This window comes from Muntiacus reevesi, chromosome 8 (assembly GCF_963930625.1).
Source record: "Muntiacus reevesi chromosome 8, mMunRee1.1, whole genome shotgun sequence".
NCBI classification, from domain to species: domain Eukaryota; kingdom Metazoa; phylum Chordata; class Mammalia; order Artiodactyla; family Cervidae; genus Muntiacus; species Muntiacus reevesi.
Genome location: NC_089256.1, coordinates 50793636 through 50813595, shown reverse-complemented (window position 1 = coordinate 50813595; position 19960 = coordinate 50793636). Strand labels below are relative to the sequence as shown.

The 19960-nt window shown below is 36.0% G+C and overlaps 1 protein-coding gene across 2 annotated transcripts in view; it reads right to left on the bottom strand.

Annotated features, from left to right (window-relative positions):
• ACAP2 (ArfGAP with coiled-coil, ankyrin repeat and PH domains 2) overlaps positions 1 to 19960 on the bottom strand; it is a 153532-nt gene that overhangs the window by 6689 nt on the left and 126883 nt on the right. For both annotated transcript variants that reach the window (XM_065943559.1, XM_065943560.1), the window contains 9 exons: positions 14186 to 14394; positions 13786 to 13855; positions 11657 to 11748; positions 10097 to 10281; positions 8867 to 8959; positions 7296 to 7483; positions 6779 to 6888; positions 5393 to 5503; positions 3081 to 3142 (listed from right to left, as the gene is read on the bottom strand). In XM_065943559.1, the coding sequence (XP_065799631.1) occupies positions 3081 to 3142; positions 5393 to 5503; positions 6779 to 6888; positions 7296 to 7483; positions 8867 to 8959; positions 10097 to 10281; positions 11657 to 11748; positions 13786 to 13855; positions 14186 to 14394 (1120 nt within the window). The remainder of the gene's footprint in view (positions 1 to 3080; positions 3143 to 5392; positions 5504 to 6778; positions 6889 to 7295; positions 7484 to 8866; positions 8960 to 10096; positions 10282 to 11656; positions 11749 to 13785; positions 13856 to 14185; positions 14395 to 19960) is intronic.

The following is a 19960-nucleotide window of genomic DNA, read 5'->3' as shown; positions in this document are numbered from 1 at the left end:
TTCAGAATAAACACTGCAACAGCAGCTATGATCCAAGATTTTGCTAATTTTGCTCTTAACATGTACTCCCCTCAAAGATACGGCAGCATGGGAGACCCTGCCCCTCTGGACTGATCACAGCTTCCTTTTTGTAACTGACTGGATCAATGATCAGTCTTCACAGGCAACATACTCACATAATTAATAGTGGTTCACTAAAGCAATGATTTTCAACCGGTTTCAACTCTGCCAACAATCAAGAGGAGTCATAGAGCCAGAGACCGTGAGAACCACCAAACTAGTTTCCAACAATTGAGAGTAGGATGTGAAATTGCACACATCCACCTAGTCCTCCTAAGAGTCGTAGGAACTGACAAGAAGGGATACATCTTCCCCTCAGGAAATGTGTTCTCTTGGGTCACGCTGCAAAAAACAGAAAGTCTCAGGTCCTTAGGGTTGTAGATAGAAAGTTCAAAAGTGGGGTTTCCTAGGAACAGGTCCATGATTCCCAAAGATTATATCTGAGTCTTTTAAATGGAAGAGATCTTCATAATGAAAAGACTGAAGATACCTGCATTTTAAAACTACCCAGAATTCTGAGGGTTTCCATCTATTGCTGGCAACAACAACAACAAACGATCTAACTAAACCAACCAACCAAAATCTATGAGAGGGAAATTTACAGTGATAAGCAGAGAGGAAAAGAGACCGGCCGCCTGAGCAAAAATGCCTGCTCTCCAAAGACTCACAAAGGAAAAGGCCCAGAAGCAACTGCTGAGCCATTTCACCAAGTCACCTGTACAAGCATAAAGGTGTTCTGCTTTAAATACGAGACCACCTAAATGAATTTAAAATCTACTTATTACCTAATGCAAAACTCGTTTTATTCTGCTGGTATACCATTTCCAGACTTCCACTTTTTTTTTTTTTTTTTTAATCTTTTCTAAACTAAGATTTGACTGTAGCAGAAAAGCTTGCTTTTTTCTTTTTTTTAAATAAGCCTTTTTTTCCTCCTTCAAATTTTCATTCAAATAAATTGGAAAACTCTTATTTTTCTACTGTTGAGCAGAAGGTGCTGTGCTGTGTACTCAGTCATGTCCGACTCTTTCCGATCCCATGGACCGTAGCCCACCAGGCTCCCCTGTCCACGGAATTCTCCAGGCAAGAATGCTGGAGTAGGTTGTCATTTCCTTCTCCAGAGCAGAAGGTATATACTCATAAACTTATACATAAAATGACACTGAAAGAACCACCTGAATGCTTCCAGATAGGGGCAGAAGACCTACAGTTTAGATGGAATTAGAAGCTGCAAGAACATAAGAGGACCTGTCCTTTCAAAGCATCCCAGCTCCAGAGAAAAGTCACCCACTGATCTTCTGAAGCTGGGTGCAGTTTCATCAGTAAACACCCTAAGGAAAGAGAAGCTGACCAGACATTTACATTGGAAATGTCAAGGGAAAAAAACTGTTTAACCTAAAATCCTGAAATTCACTCTTATCTTGCCTATCAGGTTATATTCTTTGAATAACTTTTAAAGTGCTTAAACACAAAGGCCTCAAAAATGGCCTAGTAATACTATCACTTAGGTATATCTGTTACAAAATTATAACATTTTTAAAGTCTAACATTCAAGTTTAAAACAAATGGGTGAAATTCAGAATTAATGCTGAGACTTCACCCTTTATCAGTACTCTTACATCTTGGTACTTCATGAATCAGTCATATTGTTTGATCCATAGGATTAAAGTGGGACACTCTAGATTAGAAGTATCTAGCTAAAGTGCCTCTATTCTCAAAGTTCATACTTGTTCCCTATTAAATTAGACCCCTCAAAAGTAATAAATACAGTCCTCTTAGAAAGGAATGGTCCCATATATCTTAGTTATATATATATATATATAAATTGGGTTAAAAGAAAAGTAAAGTAAAATAAAAATAAAAGTAAAAATGCTGGCTAAAGCTAGCATAGAGTACAGAAATTTCAAAACACACTTAAATAGGAAAGATAGATAATATTACAAGCCACTTTTAAAATATTAATACTGATTGAAAATAATTAAACATACTCACTGAGAACTGAACAGTCTCAATTATTTTAGTCATGGATTCCTAAAACTTTTAACCAGCATGTATATGAATTTAAAACAGATAAATTAGTAATTCATATACTCAAATTCATGAAACTGAAGATCCAATTATTACTCTCTTCTTTGTGAAGAATGTCTAATCAGGATGTGTTCATCAAAGAAAGAAATCTGATCAGCAGCATTTCTTAATTTTCTTACATCTCGACTCAAAGATAAAAATTACACAAAATGAGACTTGAGCTGATCCTGAGTTGAGATTTCTCTTAAGAAGAATACATCTACTTTGCCATCAAGTTCACAAAATACTGCCTGAAATACTTCCATTTATCCAACAAACATTGTACAATTACTTAGGGCAAAGCTACAAGATAAAATTGGACCTTTTCCCACTACCTTTTAAACTAACTCTATTCCCATTACGGACTTTTTTACCTACTGGTAAACTTTACTTTTAAACCTTTAACTCATTTTTAGGTCAAATACAGAACTCTTAATTCAATAAACGTTGTCTAGGTATTTTCCCTAGTGACTTTTTATATGTCAACACATAGTGATTTGTCTTTTTATTCCCTGAACACAATTTATAGAAATTCCCTGAATAACAAAAAGAAAACAACTCTGTTATATTCACTTGACAGCCAAAAAGAAAATGACTGTTGTGCTGCTTTAAGTGTATAAAGATACATTATCATTCCATTCACCTCACTGGAATGTATATGGAAGACATCTGTACAGCAGATAAAGAAGTCAGTAGCCAGAGTTAAATACAGCAAGTAAATGTGTACTGTAATAGGAATAGTTATGGAGTTTTAAAGGCTCAAGAGTGAGCCACTCCCAAGAATTCAGTAAGTACAGTACATAGCTAACAACTCACAATTTACAAGTAATTTATAAAAACTCTATATAGTATTGTTAGTTTGCTAAAGAACTATGACTCTTCCAATTGTAAACTGATAAACTCCTGGATGCATTTCTTATATTGCATTTCAGTATGGTTATTAGTAGAATATTGACCTGGCTGTCCATAAAGTCCTTCTGATTCCCGCATCTCTTCATTCATTCTTGCTAAACGTAACCTAAAATTAAAGAATGTTTCAGGTAAGTTATACAATATAAATATTCATAAACTACTGAATTATATACAACTAAAACACGTACTCATGTAATTTTTTCTTTTACCAGTTATTTGGCCTGAAACAAAAGGACTTTTAGTTTATTAGACCCAACAATCTGAAATACGAAGTAAACAATTCTCATGACAGAAGACAATAAAAGATTTCTAAAAAGTGAGTTTCAGTTTTAAGCAGGTTCCTTGCAGCACCACCAGCAGCTTGCTTCCTCCAGACACACAGAATTCCTGACTTCTAACGCAACCTGTCAGACTTTAACCGCCAACCTTCGAAATTATTGCTTCTATAAAATGGAAGCAATAGCCTGTCATAAGTTCAATCTGGTTCATCCTGAGCTATGGTAGTTCCAAATGTATAAATAGCATGTGTTATCTATAAATACTGGGGATATATTTTGACATACAGACATTATAATAAATGACCACAGGCTACTAAGATTTTCCCACAGTTACCATATTGATTATACATTCTTTTTGGGTTATTTACATGGCAGCAGGAAGACCTATAGCACTGGATTAAGAAAATTAGTGAATTTCCTCTCATTTTCTTACTAATTTCAAGCAACATTTTGAAACACAAATGTTATCTGTGGTGTCCCTCTCCTACTCTTTTGCCTGTCCTTCAGGCCACCAAATACTCATTGCCCTTCCAGACTTCCATCACCTTCTAATATGCTCTCTTTGGCAACCGCAGCATCTGAGACAGGCTGTTTTTTATCTTCAAAATACCACAATTTGCTGCCATTTCCTTTCTCAACCATTGTGTGAACTCGTAACAGCAAAATAAGTAAGTCTTCCTTTTTGGTATTTGAACCTTTCAGACAGGCTGCCTATTTCAATAAATTTTTTTAACTTAATAAATATTTATTAAGCACTTAATGTATACAAGGAAACATGGGATATGACAATCCAATAGAACAAGAAATTTTACACATAAAAGTGAAACTGACAATCTCAAGTAAAACAAAATGAGAAAATTTAGAGAATTTGGGAACATATTTTGGGGAAAGAAGGGCCACTACTCTAAGAATTGCCTGGGAAGCTGCAGCCAGGGTTAATGTAATTTCTCTATATCACTTCTATCTTTTCTTTAATAACTTAGCTTTCTCCAATGTTAAGTCTACAATGATTTAATAGATCTAAATTTTCCTACAATAGTCTCCACAATAACAATAAACCCTCCAGTGAGGAAATGAAACTAGGTACAGAGAAAATACATTTTTCTCTTTTGGTTTTTTGTTTTGTTTTAGTCTGGCAGGGGTCAGGGAGGGGTGATATATGGCAAGAATTCTCAGTGGGAACTCTGGAGTTCAAGATAGTCAAGGGAGTCCCTCTTTATAACTGACTGAAATTCAGTAGTGTAGATGGAACTATCTTTATTTAGTTAACAGAGAACAAACAATCATGGGCTTCTTTCAGAATAGAAAGAAAAAGTGATTCATACAACCTATGTTTGAGACTTCCTACATAACAGTAAAGGACAGGTGACAACCACATTCCTAGATTTCCAGTGTAATAAACAACTTTGATCTCAGATGAAAATCAAAGACCTCAAGGTTCTTTAACAGGTCATATTAATTTATATTCAAACACTCCAAAACAAATCTTTTTACCTTAAAATAGAGTACTCTTGTGAATAATTCTTTTTAAAAAATAATAACAAACAGGTCCCCTAAGTATCAGTGCACAAAGGCAATGCAACTGCCAGTTACTAACATCAATGCAATTACATTCCCTGCTTACAATCCTCTAATTCTTGAGGTAGTTAGTAAAACTGCCTGTTACTAACCAATCCAACTGTCACCCCAGTACTGTACTGAGAGTTAAAGAATCCAGTTCAGAAAAGTCTATTCCTACTGGCCAGGAAGCAAAACAAAAGTGGCTAAGCACACAGGTTTAGAGACAGAATTCTTGGTTTCAAATTTCAGCTCCACCATTTACTAGTTTCTCAAATTATCTGTAGCTTGGCCTCCTTATAAAATGAGGCTGGTAATAATAAAACCTTCCTCATAGGGTTGAGGTGGGAACCAAGTAATTTCATGTATGTAACATGCTTCATACATTTAATGTGCTTAGAAAAGTAAATAGCTTCTAGTAAATAACCAAGTTTAAATTTCACACCTACACAGGAAACTCTATGTTAAAACCCTGTATAAGCAATAAAATGTATGGGAAATAATCATGTGAAAACACTTACAAGGTCACTATATCAGCATTGGCTGCTTCCACAGCTATACTCAAAGGGTCCTTCCCTTCTTCATCAGTGGCATGTTGATTGGCACCTCTTTTTAGAAATAAACATACCTGCCTGACATTGCCAATAAAAAATAAAATTAGTATTCACCTTAAAAAATAAAAAGCATTATTATTATTTAAAGATATTTAAAGGAAATTCTTGATTCATTCTACAAAGATTTATTTTATTGACTATTGACTCTAATAATAAAAATCTACATGATCAACATTTTATAAATCTCAAGGTATTTTCACATTTAATCTGGTAATACATAGTATAGTGGGATGTATAAATTATGGCCCCTACCCTCAAAGAATATTATAAAAAGGTGTACACAGATACCTAGAAACTTAAATAAAGAGCACTCAAGGTCATTATCGAGGAAAAGAAGGAAGCCAAGGCAATGTTAACATCATAAAATATTAATGCTAATACAATAGCAACAAATGGGAAGTAATCTTGCTGCTGTATTCCTCACAAATATTCATAACTTCAAGAAACTGACAAAAATGAAAAAATGATAAATGGAGTCTATGAAGTAAAATGGGAATAATCATGATTAAAAACAAAATAAAAGGATGAGTTAGATATAAACTTTTATAAAGAAGAGTTTTTATGATAAAGTTATTGGACTGAATCTTCTTGCTAATAGAGGGGAAGAAAACAAGCTAGGATGAAAATAGAAGATTAGTTATAAATAAACATTGGAAAAGGACAGCTTCTTGCCTGTCCAGGTAATAAAGACAGCAGATCCTGAGGTATTTTATTAAAAAAAAAAAAAATGACCTTTGATGCAAATATATAAGACCAAATTTTGAGTTTATTTGTACCCTCTAGTAGGAAAGCCCATTGTATGGCTCTATTGTTCTGTGGATCTAAACACTGGTCCAGAAATCACATCAATAGCACAAAATAAGAATTAACTACTTTGTAGGAAAAGTTACAAAGTTACAAAATTTCCCTGAAATGTGTGTGCTATGTACATAATGTATAAATACAGAAATACTGTATTGTATACATACAAACACATTAAGTTGTCTTTTAAAACTGCCAAAATTTCAGCGACAGTTTTAAATTCTAAGAGATCTATGTAAATAATTAGTAAAGTTCAAAGTAAGTCTGTCAATTTTCTTATTGACAAACAATAGTATTACTGTTACTTATTGAACAGTAACAGTATTTTTTCCTGAAACTTTTTTAAATTTCAGGTTCTACTGTGACAATGTAAGTCACAGAAAGTATCACCTTACAAACTGTACCTAACGATCTTCACTGAAGAGCAAAATATTATTTCAAAATAATTTTTTTAAATAAAATCTACTTAAATATATAAGCACAACGGTTTACCCCGTGTGCCCCAAGACGGTGGCATGGTGCAGTGGTCCCCGGCCCTGCACATCTCTTTGGTTCACATTAGCACCATTCTGCAGGAGAAACTCGCATGTAACCAAAGAGCCCTGAGAAGGAAAAAAGAAGACAACAATGGGCAAAAAGTGAATGACAATATATTTCTATTAAAAACAGAGTATTTACTTTACTCTAATAGCCAAAAAGAGAAAATGCCCCCCAGCAAAAGCAGAGAAATAATAAATTATATTATTTTCTTCCCAAGAACTACTTCTAACTGAGGTTCTATTTGCAGTCTGCAATCAAGCAAAACCCACTACTTTCATTACTAGAATTCCCTTCCATGAAGAAAAAAAACTGAACTTACACAAAACGATATTCAGAAATCACTACTAGCTGCTGCTTCTATTTTCCCACCCACCTCTTAAAGCAAACAATAATGTAAAGTTATGCTCAAAATGAATTATGATTTTTTATGTTCTATTACCACTGAAAACCTGAATTTACAAATTCATACCCCTAACACAGCCTGAATAAGTGGTGTTGCTTTGTTTTCCTCGGAATTAGACCAGTTCACATCTGCGCCGTGAGCCAAAGCCTCAGCCATTTTAGGAAGATTTTTTTCGTATGAAGCCCTATAAAGCTGGAGTCCTGGATTAAGATGTTTAGAGTCAAGAAACACAGAAGAATCTTGCCTTTCTGCCTCTGAAAAACAAACACAAATAAATAAAAATGAGCCCTTGGCAAGGAGGGAGAGAATGGGAAGTCACTGCTTCTTATTCTTTGTAAGGTAAGAATTCTGGGGACAGATGGTGGCGATGCAGCACAAAGTGTGAACGACTTAATACCACTGAGTGTACACCTGAAAATGGTTAAGACGGTAAATTTTTCTGTTACGTGTAACTTACCACAGCTTTTTAAAAAATCAAACTCTTACTTGTATCACAGTATGAAGTTGTGATGTAAGATTTTCACAAAGGTACCTTATTTCCTATAGACTAACCACTCCCCACAGCCTTCTTCTCTTTTAAATACACTGACTAGTACATCAGGTCTCTGTGATCTTGCCAGTATCTGACATGTAGGTAGATTACTCTGTATTAAGACTAAAATTAGGTATCTGACCGTAACTCTGGACTTAGGGACACAGAAGACGCAGCAACAACCCGAAGGAATTTCACTACTAGACCAAACCTCACTTTATTCCTGGGATGGCCCAATACCATCACAATTTGCAGTACAAGCAGTTCAAATAACATAAAGATGCTTTCATCGAGTGTTCTGCAAAATCAAAACTGCTGAAATCATAAAGGAGAGAATATAGGAGGCAAGTACAAGTTAGAAGAAAAACCTAATTGGGTGGTGGGGGGTGGGAGTTGTGGGATGGAGGGTGGATTTGCTGATCTCTTTCTCCTGACAAGAAAAGACAGTCAGGGACTTTCCTCTTACAAGGAGAGTAGGAACCACCAGCCAATGCAGGGGACAGGGGTACGACTCCTGGTCTGGGAAGACTCCACATGCCAAGAAGCACACATGCCCATGTGCCCCAACTACTGAGCCTGTGCTCTGGAGCCCACAAGCTGCAACTACGAAAGCCCAAACGGCTAGATCTGGAGCCTGTGCTTTGCAACAAGAGAAGCCACTGCACTGAGGAGCCTGCGCACCTCAGTTAGACAGCAGGCCCTACTCACTGCAACTAAAAGAAAGCCCGCGCAAAGAAAGCAATGAAGACCGAAGACCCAGTGCAGTCAAAAATAAATATATAAAATTATATATGAAAAAAGACAGTCCCCCAAAAGATAACAGGTAATAAGACATATAGTTCACATGCATTAAAAATTACCTTTAGTCTTGACAAGTTACTTACAACACATGTCATGAGGCTTAGAAAAATACACAGCTAGTAAAGAACTTCTAAATATGAAAAGAAATAGCTGCTTTCTCATTCAGCAGTATCAAATGCTCCTTAGTACCTTCTAAAAGATTAACCACTTCCTTAGAAACTATTCAATCAGACTTGGCATTTCACATTTCACATGCATTTTTCAGCAAACAATACAAATTAACACTGAATTTCACCAAACTCACCAGGTTCATACAAACTATTGGCTGACACTGTGGAGGGTAAAGATTCTCTTCCATCATCAGAGCTCTGCTGGATTCCACTGTCATTACTTTTGACTGTTTTAAAGAAAAACCAACTAGAGGTTAAAGTTTTGAACCATTAAGAAAAAAGTCCCACAAATGAGATTTTAAAATGAGCTCAGAAACATCAACATGAACTCAGCCAACCACCAGAATAAACTTTTCACAATTTTAATTCTTTGGTACACTTCACTTATCAAAACATGAATCAACCATGAAGCCTAGAAATAAACTTATTTTCAGAGTCATAACGTATCTCATTCTCATTAGCCCAGAGTGTGTCAGGGACAGTAAAGAGTTAACTTATCATATGATGGTAAGCAATGTGCAATTCTGAGACAATGGGTAACATCTAGAGAAATGGCCACACCACACAATGACCACTGGCACAGACTTGGAATGCTCCACAAGAGTAGTACTTACTACTACGTAGTTTTGAAGAAGTATCAAAGTAGGAGAAGAGTGAATCTAGCTCATCAGGACAGAAGAGAGACTCCCGCCTGGCCTCGTCGCTATTTACAGCAACCACTGGGGACATGCAAGTTAGCAAAGCACAAAGCAGGCCGTAAGAAGGGAAGAGGGCAGGAAAAAACGTTATTGGGAAAAATTTAGGAGGAAAAAACAGGAAGGATATTAGGTGGTTAATCAGATATTTAGGGCTTTTTGCATGATAGATCTGTAATTCCCATCTCCCCTTGCATTTTAAGCAGTTTTATTCCCTAGAATAGACACATTACAGTCGACCCTTAAACAACACAGGTTTAAATTACGTGGTCCACCTATACACAAATTTTTTTTCATTACAAAATACTACAGTACCACATGATCTGGGATTGGTGGAACTCACGGATGCGGAACCAGTGATACAGAGGAGCTGCAGAGACGATATGGAGGCAGCACATACATGAAGGGCCAACTAAAAACTACATGTCAATTTTCAACTGAGTGGAGAGTTGGTACCCCACCCCCTGAGTTTTTCAAGGGTCAACTGTATGTAGGAATGTGAATTACCAGGACACTGTTTATATTTAACAATTTTAAAGACAGAGAAATCCAATTTTTCCTTAGTGTATATAGAAGAAGATGTGCTTTCAGCATTTAAAAAATATACAACAGTTACTAATTCAGAAATTACAAAAGCGACTTATACAAACAACAAATAAACTGTAATACCTGAACTCTGAGGAGATGCTCTAATTTGTTCACTTGGCCCAAGTTTCGAAATGCTCAGCCTCTTTTCTTCACAACTTTTGGAGACAATCTTTTTTTCCTGCTCAGGAGGTGATGATGACATAGAGTATTTATCCACAAATTTCCTCTCCACATATTTTGCTCTGATATACGCCTCTTTCTCCTGTCTGGTTGGTATATATAAAAATGTCATGACGTTCTGCTTAATCTCTTAGCATGGCCAATAGTGAAAAGAAGTCATTACATACTGAATTTTTCAAAGAAAGTCACTAAACATAATACTAGGTAAAACGTTTCATGTATTTGCAACATTCTGCAACATGTTTTCCTTCTAACTATTTAATGAACTACGATTTCATGTTTAAATGAATATAAATAATCAACCAACTGAAAAGTCATAAGTATTAACATAGCATTCTTATTCTCTTAATTTCTATGCTCATTCATTTCTAAACACATTCCCTGTTGCTTTTTAAAGAATGAAAAACAATACCAAAACACCATTAAAATTCATAGAAATTAACTTCAATTCTAGTTTTACTCCAATAAATAATGTCACACACTGAATTATCACTAGTCATGACCATAAGTTTTCATAAGACAACTACTTTAACACAACACAGCATTTTTAACTTAAAGGGAACCCAAAAAGGTATCACACTTAAAATTTTTGATTTATGATACAACTATAAAACTTGTCAAGTTTCTTCTATACCTTTTCCTACCCACATCTTTCTAAAATGCCTAAGTCTTTGGCTAAAATAGGATATCTTAAGGGCTGAGATAACTCAAACACCATGGTTTTACACAAAAATAAGAATCTGATTTAAATGGTATTGGTTTAGAGAGCAGTAACTTTAAAAAATATTAATTATCATAAAGATATAGTCAAATATAGGATTATGGCAAAGTTTTAATATCTAATATAAAGAAACATAAAGAGTAAAATAATATGAACAACAAAACTAATTATCCACATTGAAGGCACTCTTTGCCACTTCATTTAATAAGTCTCCATGAACAGGCCTGGAAGTAAAACTTAAAACGCAGCAATTAAGTAAGTACTCTCCCTTAACCAGAAGTCACCCTTTTCGACTGTAATCCTTCAATATAAAAATGCAATGTAAGAAATATGTAATTAACAAGTATTTGTTAAACAAAGTCAAAACCATGAAAATTATTCATTGTAGGTATAAAAACTTGACCCTTGGAAACATTAATGAACAGATTATCTCTTTTTAAAGGTCTGCAACTAATAGAACTTTGTCTACTTTACTTGCTAGTAAGAGTTTTATATTCCTTTGCAGAGCCTTAATTTTTAAGCTTCTCTCTCATCTAGAGATTATAATTTATTATCTAACTATAAAATACAATCTAATTAACAAACCCAAGATAGAAACAGCCACATTTTAACCGAAGCAGCAATGACCTCTCTGAACCACTCTGTTTCAATATTACATATCAATTAAAGGGAAATAAAATAATAGCTATATTCAAGATGGGAGGGAATGAAGTAACATTTTAACACAACTGAAATAGTACCTTTGTCCTGGATGTGGTTTCTTGACTCCCATTTTTTCCAAATTAGCTTCATAAACTCTATTTATAACATCATTCCCCAACTCACACATAAGCTGTTTGGCAGAAAGACAGAAAATAAGCTATAATTTCCTAAAAAATACTATATTAATCCTTAAGCAAATACCTAATTCTTTGCAAGTTCTGAAAATGCATATATCACAATGATGCTGAAAGTTAAAACAAAATGAAATGAGGACTGAGAGCCTTATCAGCATTTTTCCATTTTTCACCAGAATACCTCCCCTAGAAGATCACTACTCTTTAAGACAGGATTTCTCCTCATACAACCTCTGCCAGAGTTCTATCCCTCCACTGTGGTTAGCACAAGGCTATATACTCACAACATCAGCTAAGTTAACCGAATAAAAGAAGCCTAAGTCCAGGCAGGTTAAGCTTTAAACAACTCAGAACTGAAGCAAACTATTTTCTCCTTGGGCTTCCCTGGTGGCTCAGACAGTAAAGAATCTGCCTGAAATGCAGGCGACCCAGGTTCAATTCCTGGGTAGGAAAGATCTCCTGGAGAAGGAAACGGCAGCCCACTCCAGTACTCATGCGTGGAGAATACCATGGAGAGAGGAGCATGGCAGGCTATATTCCATGGGGTTGCAAAGATTTGGACATAACTGAATGACTAACACACACACATTTTCTCCTCAGATTTTATTTACATTTCTAAATATTGCTTCAATATTTTTTAAAAAGTATCAGACAGAAGTGTTTCAACAAAAATTTCTAAAATGAATCCACTGAGTTCATATCTACCCACAGCTGATGCAGAAATTAGATTTCTAGCTCCCACCCCCTACTTACTTCTTTGAATTCATATCAATTTATAGAATCTATAGAAATAGGGCTCTAATATATGAGCCAACTTATCGCTTCCATTTAGAGGTTTACACAATAATTCCACAAAGAAAACTTTTTTACTTTACATAATTGAAAGGATTGTGAGTGTATCTATGGATTAAAATAAAAACACAAATGCATTAAGAAATACAATTTTCAGACATAAATAAATGTAGAATACACTACAACCTTTAAGCTAACATTTTTTACAACAGGTAAACTGAACAGTGGGAATTAAAATGGGTACACTATCAATCAGTATAAATTTTGAAAGTCTTGGGCTTCCTGGTAGTTCAGATGGTAAAGAATCCGCCTGTAATGCAGGAGTCCCCAGTTCAATTCCTGGGTTGGGAAGATCTGGAGAAGGGATATGCTACCCACTCCAGTATTCTTGGGCTTCCCTGGTGGCTCAGCTGGTAAAGAATCTGCCTGCAATGCGAGAGACCTGGGTTCAATCCCTGGGTTGGGTAGATCCCCTGGAAAAGGGTAAGGCTACCCACTCCAGTATTCTTGGAGAATTCCATGGACTATAGAGTCCATGGGATCGCAAAGAGTTGGACACGACTGTGCAACTTTTACTTTCACTTATTAAAAACCCAGTTGTGATCTAAAATTATTTACGACACTTTCATAGATACGAATCCTTACACAGGGAAAAAGCATGTCTTAGTTTGATGACTACTACCCCTGACAAATGTAAATTTTCAAATGTGTCTATGCTAAAATAATGCAATAATAACATGATATACCAATCTGTTATGCAGCTCACTATGACAATATCTCATATTCTTAATAAAAATTTATATAATTACAAAATATTAAAATTAAGGCACAGAATCTAATTTTTGAGAAAACATAAAAATGCATGGGTGCTAGTTTCCTTGAAAAAGTGAACTGACATACAATTAAGAGTGCTACTTAAGCTTAGAACTTAAAAAAAAGACAGTAAGAAAACACCAGATTTGCCAAAATAACATCAGATATATTCCAATACAATTTAATTCACTGTTAGCAATGAGAAACTCATACATTTGCAAATCCAGATTCTAAAATATTGACTTTTGGGGACTCCCTGGTGGTCCAGTGGTTAGGACTCCGCCCTTCCACTGCAGAGGGTACAGGTTTGATTCCTCGTTGGGGAACTAAGATCCTGCATAGCCAAGTGGCAAAAGAATAAATAAATTTTAAAAATCTTGCCATTTATGTGAAAACATAAAATATTTTAAAGGCAGTATTTATTTTACCTTTAAAAGTTCAGGCTCCCAGGTATCTAAAGTTAAAGATCGCACTTTTGAGAAATGAACTCCAAGACTCCTAAGTCGGAAAAAGAAAAGACTGCATCAATATACATAAAACTTTCAAGTCTCTATTTGCACATTATGCAAGTTACCATTCTATCTTAATGTGACACAGTTTCTAATATAGCCCTCAACACATATATAAATAGGGATAGATCTTCTAGTTAATGGTGAATCCAAGTCCTCGAAATCACTTCACAAACCAGAATTTTATCCACGTCATAAAAGGTACAAAAACACAAACTGGCAGCCAAGTTAGGCAGGAGGGAAAGTCCTCTAGCCATCCGGACACAAGAACTCACGTGTGTTTAACCAGAAGCCCCTCACCGCAGGCGGGCACACTCACCGATGGATCCCGGAACACTCGATACACAGGGTGATGCCCAGGTTGATGCTGGCCCACCGCGGGTCTGCCAGACCACAGTCACAGCAGCTGGCGTTCCCCGGGATACACTGGACTCGCTGCAAGGCACTTTCTCCTTTTAACAGCTTATCTTTCGACTCATTTCCAGAATCCAGGCTCCCTGTGGATGGAGACGATTTCTTATCCAGCTTCTAAAAGAATTAAGATTTAAAAAAACAAAAAAGGACTGTAATACTATATTGCACACTACATGCTCCAAACAAAAGCTTCCAATCAACAATCTGAAGGCCTATTATGGGCCTAAGAAGGACACTGTTCTAAACACTGGGGGTTCAAGAATGAAAATATACAGGATCTGCCTTTAGTCTTATACGGAGAAATACATTAATAATAAAAAAATAACTCGACACAATGTTTGTATGTACAAGATAAAAAGGCAAAGAGAAAGAGGAACAGGAATTTAGCATGCAGGATGAGAGACAGAGAGAGTACGCATGAGACTATTAAGACTCAAGAATAAAATAAATACTATTTTATACCAAGTTTTTCCAAGGTATTCAATGAACTGCAAGCAAGTTGTTTCAATTAATGCAGTGAATTACTGAAAATGCTATGGCCTTTTACTAAAGAACAGATCAACTGCATAATTATATACAGAGTGAATGAACAATATAACGCACAATGTCTAAAAGCTCATGAGAAACCAGGAGAAAAACAAAAGGTGGCAGATAAGCAAAAAACTAATTTTTTAAGTGCACAGCAAAGGTTATACCAATAATGACCAAGTACAAAAATGGAGTTTGGGGATCCTATGCAAATAAACATACAGCCTAAAAAGTCTTTTGGTTTAAAAACATTTCAACTTTAATAAGCCAGTATTCTAGAACAGAATTCACACAAATATAATCTTGCCCTTCTTGAAAACTCAATTCAACAGCCGTGAAGTGTGGCTAAGCAAAGAAAGCATGGGGATATGGTATTACAGAGAGGACTGAGCTGGGTGAGGAGCATACCCTCAGATGAGAGTGACCCCAGGGAGGCTGTTGGTTCCCAAGCAGGAGAAGAAGGGTTTCTGCGTAGGGAGACAGTCCAACAGAGGAAACGAGAACCTGAAGACAGAGAGGAACCACCAAGCGGTAGGGCCACTCAGTGTGAGGTGTTAAGTCTGGCAGGTGGGAAACGGCAGCGGAGAAAGCATACTGGTCACATACAGGGGGAGTGAGCATATAAGCAAACCTGCTAAAAATAAACGGAAGTCAGATTTCTTACTTCAGACAAAGGAGTTATTTATATGAAAAGGGAGAAAGAACAAACAAACCCTGTTGTATTACATTAGGACTGGAGATGACAACAGGCGCCCTAATGGTTTTAATATAAATAGATTTATAAAGTAGTACAGATGTAAATGTGTATATACACATGTATATTCTCTTATCTTGCTTTCTAAAAACTTTTCTCTGTGCAAAAGAACTAGTGTACTTTGGAGAAACTGCTGATTTCAAGGCTAGTGCAGAGAAAGTATAAGAAGATGAACTCAGAACATCTCATCATGCTAGAAGGTAGGGAAGAACTTCAAGATTGTTGGGGAAATGTCAAAAGGATACAGAATCCAGGGCTTCACTAGAAAAACGAGTCAATCTGAGCAACAAAACAAATAATGATAGTAATGAATCATAATACATTGACTAAAACAGGGCTGTATCCTCATATAATTAAATTTAAATTTTAAAGTTTGAATAGGAAAGCATATTTACATAGTCTCAAAGTACATACTCCCCATACATACAAAATACTATTACAAAGACAGTATTTCAATAGAGATGTCTAGCAGGCACTACCTTAATCAAGTGATCAAAGTTAACATCACCAAAAATGGAACAAATCAAAATCTCGGGCCACCTGAGAGGAGGCAGTGAGAAGAACACAGCATCATTTATATAATATTCCTACCAACAAGAATAACTTTGTAAGTAAACATATCAACAATGGGGGATATTCTATGAAAGTTTGCAATCTTCAATACAATCAAGGTCAAGAAGGTCAAAGTAAAATTGAGGGACTATTACTAACACTGAAGGAAACTGAAGAATCACGACAACTAAAAGAAACCTGTGCTTCTAGACTGGATCTTTATGCTGTAAAGAACATTACTGGAACCACTATTGAAACTTGACATTTGAGAATTAAATGGTAGTAATGTACCAATGCTCATTTCTTGATTATGATTATACAGGACAAATGTACTAATTGTGGGAAGAACTCACTAAATTAATAATGGGTGATATAGAATATGTTAGCTGCTTACTCTGAAATAGTTCACGGGAAAAACTATTTGTATTACTTGGAACTTCTCTGTAAGTTATAGATTACTTTAAAATTAAAAAAAAAGAAAACCTGTTATCAAAGCATATTTGATAATGTGAATTAGCTCGTAAGCAATTATCATACAGAAGAAGGATGTCAATGCACAGATGATGCTGGTTCACTCTCAGTATTCCTTTATTAGCTAATGCTTTGGCACCAAATTAGAGAAGCTGAAAATAAAGTACAGTAACACAGGAGAACCTGGGCTGGACACTTCAAGGAATACAGGACTGAAAATGACACCCATCCTTCATTCTTCTTGGCTCACTTTGGTGACACCCATCCTTCATTCTTCTTGGCTCACTTTGGCCATGTGCTATGACTTGAAAGTGTTTACTACACCATTCTGTCTGATATTTATGTGTTCTGCACATGTCACCAAAGCCTCAACCCTTCTGTACCCGTCCTTTAAGCTATCTTCACCAATTTTTAAAGGTAAGTCCTATATGTCCTCTATACTATAGTGTTTATTTGCTAGGAATTCAACTGGGCTAATATTTTTATTGAGATTTTAAAGTTCCTAAAATTATTCAAGTTACAAACTTAAGTAGGTTTTAGGTTGGCCCCATCTCTATTTTTCCTATAATCCCTACTATTTCTGGTGTACGATTCTGCTAACACAGGTATTTCAGCCATCCACTAGCTTCTTCATCAATATGATCTGGATACATATCTAAATTAGTTCCCTCTCACAACTCCACTAAAAACTAGAGAAATTTTTAAAGGCATCACCTGAGTCCTTATTGGACAAAGGTGTGATAATTTGAATGTGAAAAAAGAGTAACTGCCACAATTAATTGGGACCCATTATGTTTTTAAAAATCCATGAGTTCATAATGATATCCCCCAAAACATTTATCTGTTCCCACTTCAGGTAGCTAATAAATCAACCAAATGTGAAAATTAAAAGCAAAAATTTAAGCATCTCTTATTAAACTAACTAAATAGCTCCACTGATGAAGAAAACCTGTATTTCACATAAGAATGCAAGTTAATAAATGGATATGGGATGAAAGAACTAGAAAATCATCATTTTGCAATTCCCAATAAAATTACAAATTCAGCTACAAAACTATTAAATGAATGGTTGATGGGGCCTAGACTTTATAGGGTTAAAGTAAGAAAAAGATTTGTTATACAAAGCAATGAAGTATTAATAGACTGGGAACAAGAAAGGAAATGTAACATGACAATGAAGGGATCACACTGTCATCTCCCTAATCCAACCGTCTGCTTTATCTTCACAAAGAAGATTTTAGCATTATCAATGGTTGGGTTAACAATATTGTATTTCTCTCATTGCAACATGAAGTATACACATCACCTATGTCGTAATCTATGACAAGGAATTCTACTGGAAAAGAAAGCCTAACCTTTCTAGCAAGTCATAGTCATGGGGAAAAAAAAAAGGAACTATTCTAGATTGAAAGACAAGGAACACTGGACTAGATGCAATGCCCAGTTACAAAAAAGATCCTACTTTGTAAAACAGGTTGTAAAAGACATTTTTAGGACAATTGGAGAAATCTGAATAGACAGAGTTACAGTCAATATTAAGAAATTACTATTTAGTGTAGAATGACATGATACCTGTAATCTACTTTAGAAACTTTCCCATTCTATTGTTTTCCTCTATTTCTTTGCATTGATCACTGAGGAAGGCTTTCTTATCTCTCCTTGCTATTCTTTGGAACTCTGCATTCAAATGGATATGTCTTTCCTTTTCTCCTTTGCTTTCCACTTCTCTTCTTTTCACAGCTATTTGTAAGGCCTCTTCAGACAGCCATTTTGCTTTCTTGCATTTCTTTTTCTTGGGGATGGTCTTCATTGCTGTCTCCTGTACAATGTCACGAACCTCCGTCCATAGTTCATCAGGCCCTCTGTCTATCAGATCTAGTCCCTTAAATCTATTTCTCACTTCCACTGTAGAGTCATAAGGGATTTGATTTAGGTCATACCTGAATGGTCTAGTGGTTTTCTCCACTTTCTTCAATTTCAGTCTGAATTTGGCAATAAGGAATTCATGATCTGAGCCACAGTCAGCTCCCGGTCTTGTTTTTGCTGACTGTGTAGAGCTTCTCCATCTTTGGCTGCAAAGAATATAATCAATCTGATTTCAGTGTTGACCATCTGGTGATGTCCATGTGTAGAGTCTTCTCTTGTGTTGTTGGAAGAGGGTGTTTGCTATGACCAGTGTGTTCTCTTGGCAAAACTTTATTAGCCTTTGCTCTGCTTCATTCTGTACTCAAAGGCCAAATTCTCCTGTTACTCCAGGTGTTCCTTGACTTCCTACTTTTGCATTCCAGTCCCCTATAATGAAAAGGACATCTTTTTGGGGTGTTAGTTCTAGAAGGTCTTGTAGGCCTTCACAGAACCATTCAACTTCAGCTTCTTCAGCGTTACTGGTTGGGGCATAGACTTGGATTACCGTGATATTGAATGGTTTGCCTTGGAAACGAACAGAGATCATTCTGTCGTTTTTGAGACTGCATCCAGGTACTGCATTTAGAATTCTTTTGTTGACTATGATGGTTACTCCATTTCTTCTAAGGGATTCCTGCCCACAGTGGTAGATATAATGGTCATCTGAGTTAAATTCACCCATTCCAGTCCATTTTAGTTTGCTGATTCCTAGAATGTCGACATTCACTCTTGCCATCTCCCGTTTGACCACTTCCAATTTGCCTTGATTCATGGACCTAACAGTCCAGGTTCCTATGCAATACTGCTCTTTATAGCATCGAACCTTGCTTCTATCACCAGTCCCATCCACAACTGGGTGTTGGTTTAGCTTTGGCTCCATTCCTTCATTCTACCTGGAGTTATTTCTCCATGGATCTCCAGTAGCATATTGGGCACCTATTGACCTGGGGAGTTCATCTTTCAGTGTTCTATCTTTTTGCCTTTTCATACTATTCATGGGGTTCTCAAGGCAAGAATATGGAAGTGGTTTGCCATTCCCGTCTCCACTGAACCACATTCTGTCAGCCTTCCTCAGCAAACAATGCAAAGAAATAAAGGGAAAAAAATAAAATGGGAAGAAAATTAGAGATAACAAGGGAATATTTCATGCAAAGATGAGCTCAATAAAGGACAGAAATGGTAGGGATCTAAAAGAAGCAGAAGATATTAAGAAGAAGTGGCAAGAATATACAGAAGAATTGTACAAAAAAGATCTTCATGACCTAGATAATCACAATGGTGTGATCAATCACCTAGAGCCAGACATCCTGGAATGTGAAGTCAAGTGGGCCTTAGGAGCATCACTACGAACAAAGCTAGTGGAGGTGATGGAATTCCAGTTGAGCTATTTCAAATCCTGAAAGACAAGGCTGTGAAAGAGCTGCACTTTATAAGCAAATTTGGAAAACACAACAGTGGCCACAGGACTGG